Source organism: Trichinella spiralis (genome assembly GCF_000181795.1).
Source record: "Trichinella spiralis strain ISS 195 chromosome Unknown Scfld610, whole genome shotgun sequence".
Lineage (NCBI taxonomy): Eukaryota > Metazoa > Nematoda > Enoplea > Trichinellida > Trichinellidae > Trichinella > Trichinella spiralis.
The window spans coordinates 27,590-28,695 of record NW_003527549.1 but is presented as its reverse complement, the minus strand read 5'-3'; the positions used below and the strand labels follow the sequence as shown (position 1 = coordinate 28,695).

The 1,106-nt window shown below is 34.1% G+C and overlaps 1 protein-coding gene across 1 annotated transcript; it reads right to left on the bottom strand.

The window, feature by feature from the left end:
* Positions 1-635: 635 nt before the first annotated feature.
* On the bottom strand, positions 636-855 carry Tsp_09800 (hypothetical protein; the record flags this gene model as incomplete). Its single annotated transcript, XM_003370536.1, has 1 exon — positions 636-855. A coding segment is annotated over one exon (220 nt), but the record flags the coding sequence as incomplete, so codon positions are not given.
* Between the last annotated feature and the right edge of the window lie 251 nt (positions 856-1,106).

The following is a 1,106-nucleotide window of genomic DNA, read 5'->3' as shown; positions in this document are numbered from 1 at the left end:
AGGGTATGCTACACCCCCAAGAATCCAGCAATGTATTTTTCAAATTTACGATGTTCCATTGACCGAACAAAAATATCTGCAGTATTGCATTTCTTTTCAAAATATGTGTTACTGTTTCAAAAGCGAAGTCACAAAGCTTCAGACTATAAAAATAAAAATTGACAAACTGCATCGAAAACAAAACCGCCTGGGGTGTTCTACACCCCAACAATTCATCAAAGGGTTAATTTAGAGTAAATTTAAAATATATAAACATTGGAGGTAAATTTAAACAAAAAGCTTCATTGATCAAATTTAAAACAAAAAAACGTTTAAAGTACATTAAACTCTAGCTATATATAAGCAGCGATTAACGGGATTTGCGATCAGTTTTGCCTTTTTTGACGAACAGGACGCTCCTCTGACGTCAAGTAAGTGAACAATTTAGAGGGTAAAATTTTGTAATTTTCGTTCTCTTTCAGAATGTTTGATTTTCGAATGTTCAATTGCGAGTTCGTAAAACGGTTTCAGTATGTGATTAGGATGGCAGCAGTGATCCAATGGATCGCGATGGTGGTCGCCATTTTGTACTTAATTTTGCTGTACAGAAAGGCGAAAAATACCGATTGGAGACGTCGTAGGGAAATACGGCACAATCAAGTATTAAAAGATATCGGCTGTTTCAAATCGGATCCACTTCGATTTTGTTCCAAAGTTCCAAGTGGCGAATATCGCTGTGGCCGCAATGCGCAACAAATGGCGTGTAAGAAGATTGTTGCTGTGAGAAGAGATCCACCGTTGAATAGAATAATGGTGCAAATGAAGCCAGTGATAATTTCCAGAGAGAACCGTAATGTACCACCAACGGATGTTATGCTGCAAATAATTCATCTCTAACTAGTGTCTGATGATTCTTTAACTCCACTTATTTTTTTGTTATATTCACATTTAAAAGATCATTTATTTCTTTATTGATGTCACATTTAATTTTCATTTATATATTTAAATTCTTTATCGAAATAAATAATAATAATTGTTTTTTTTGTGTTTTACTGAAAAAAATTATAAAAATTATAGCAATATACTCTCAGGATACCATTGCCCGTCACCTCCACTCTGTTGAAAAA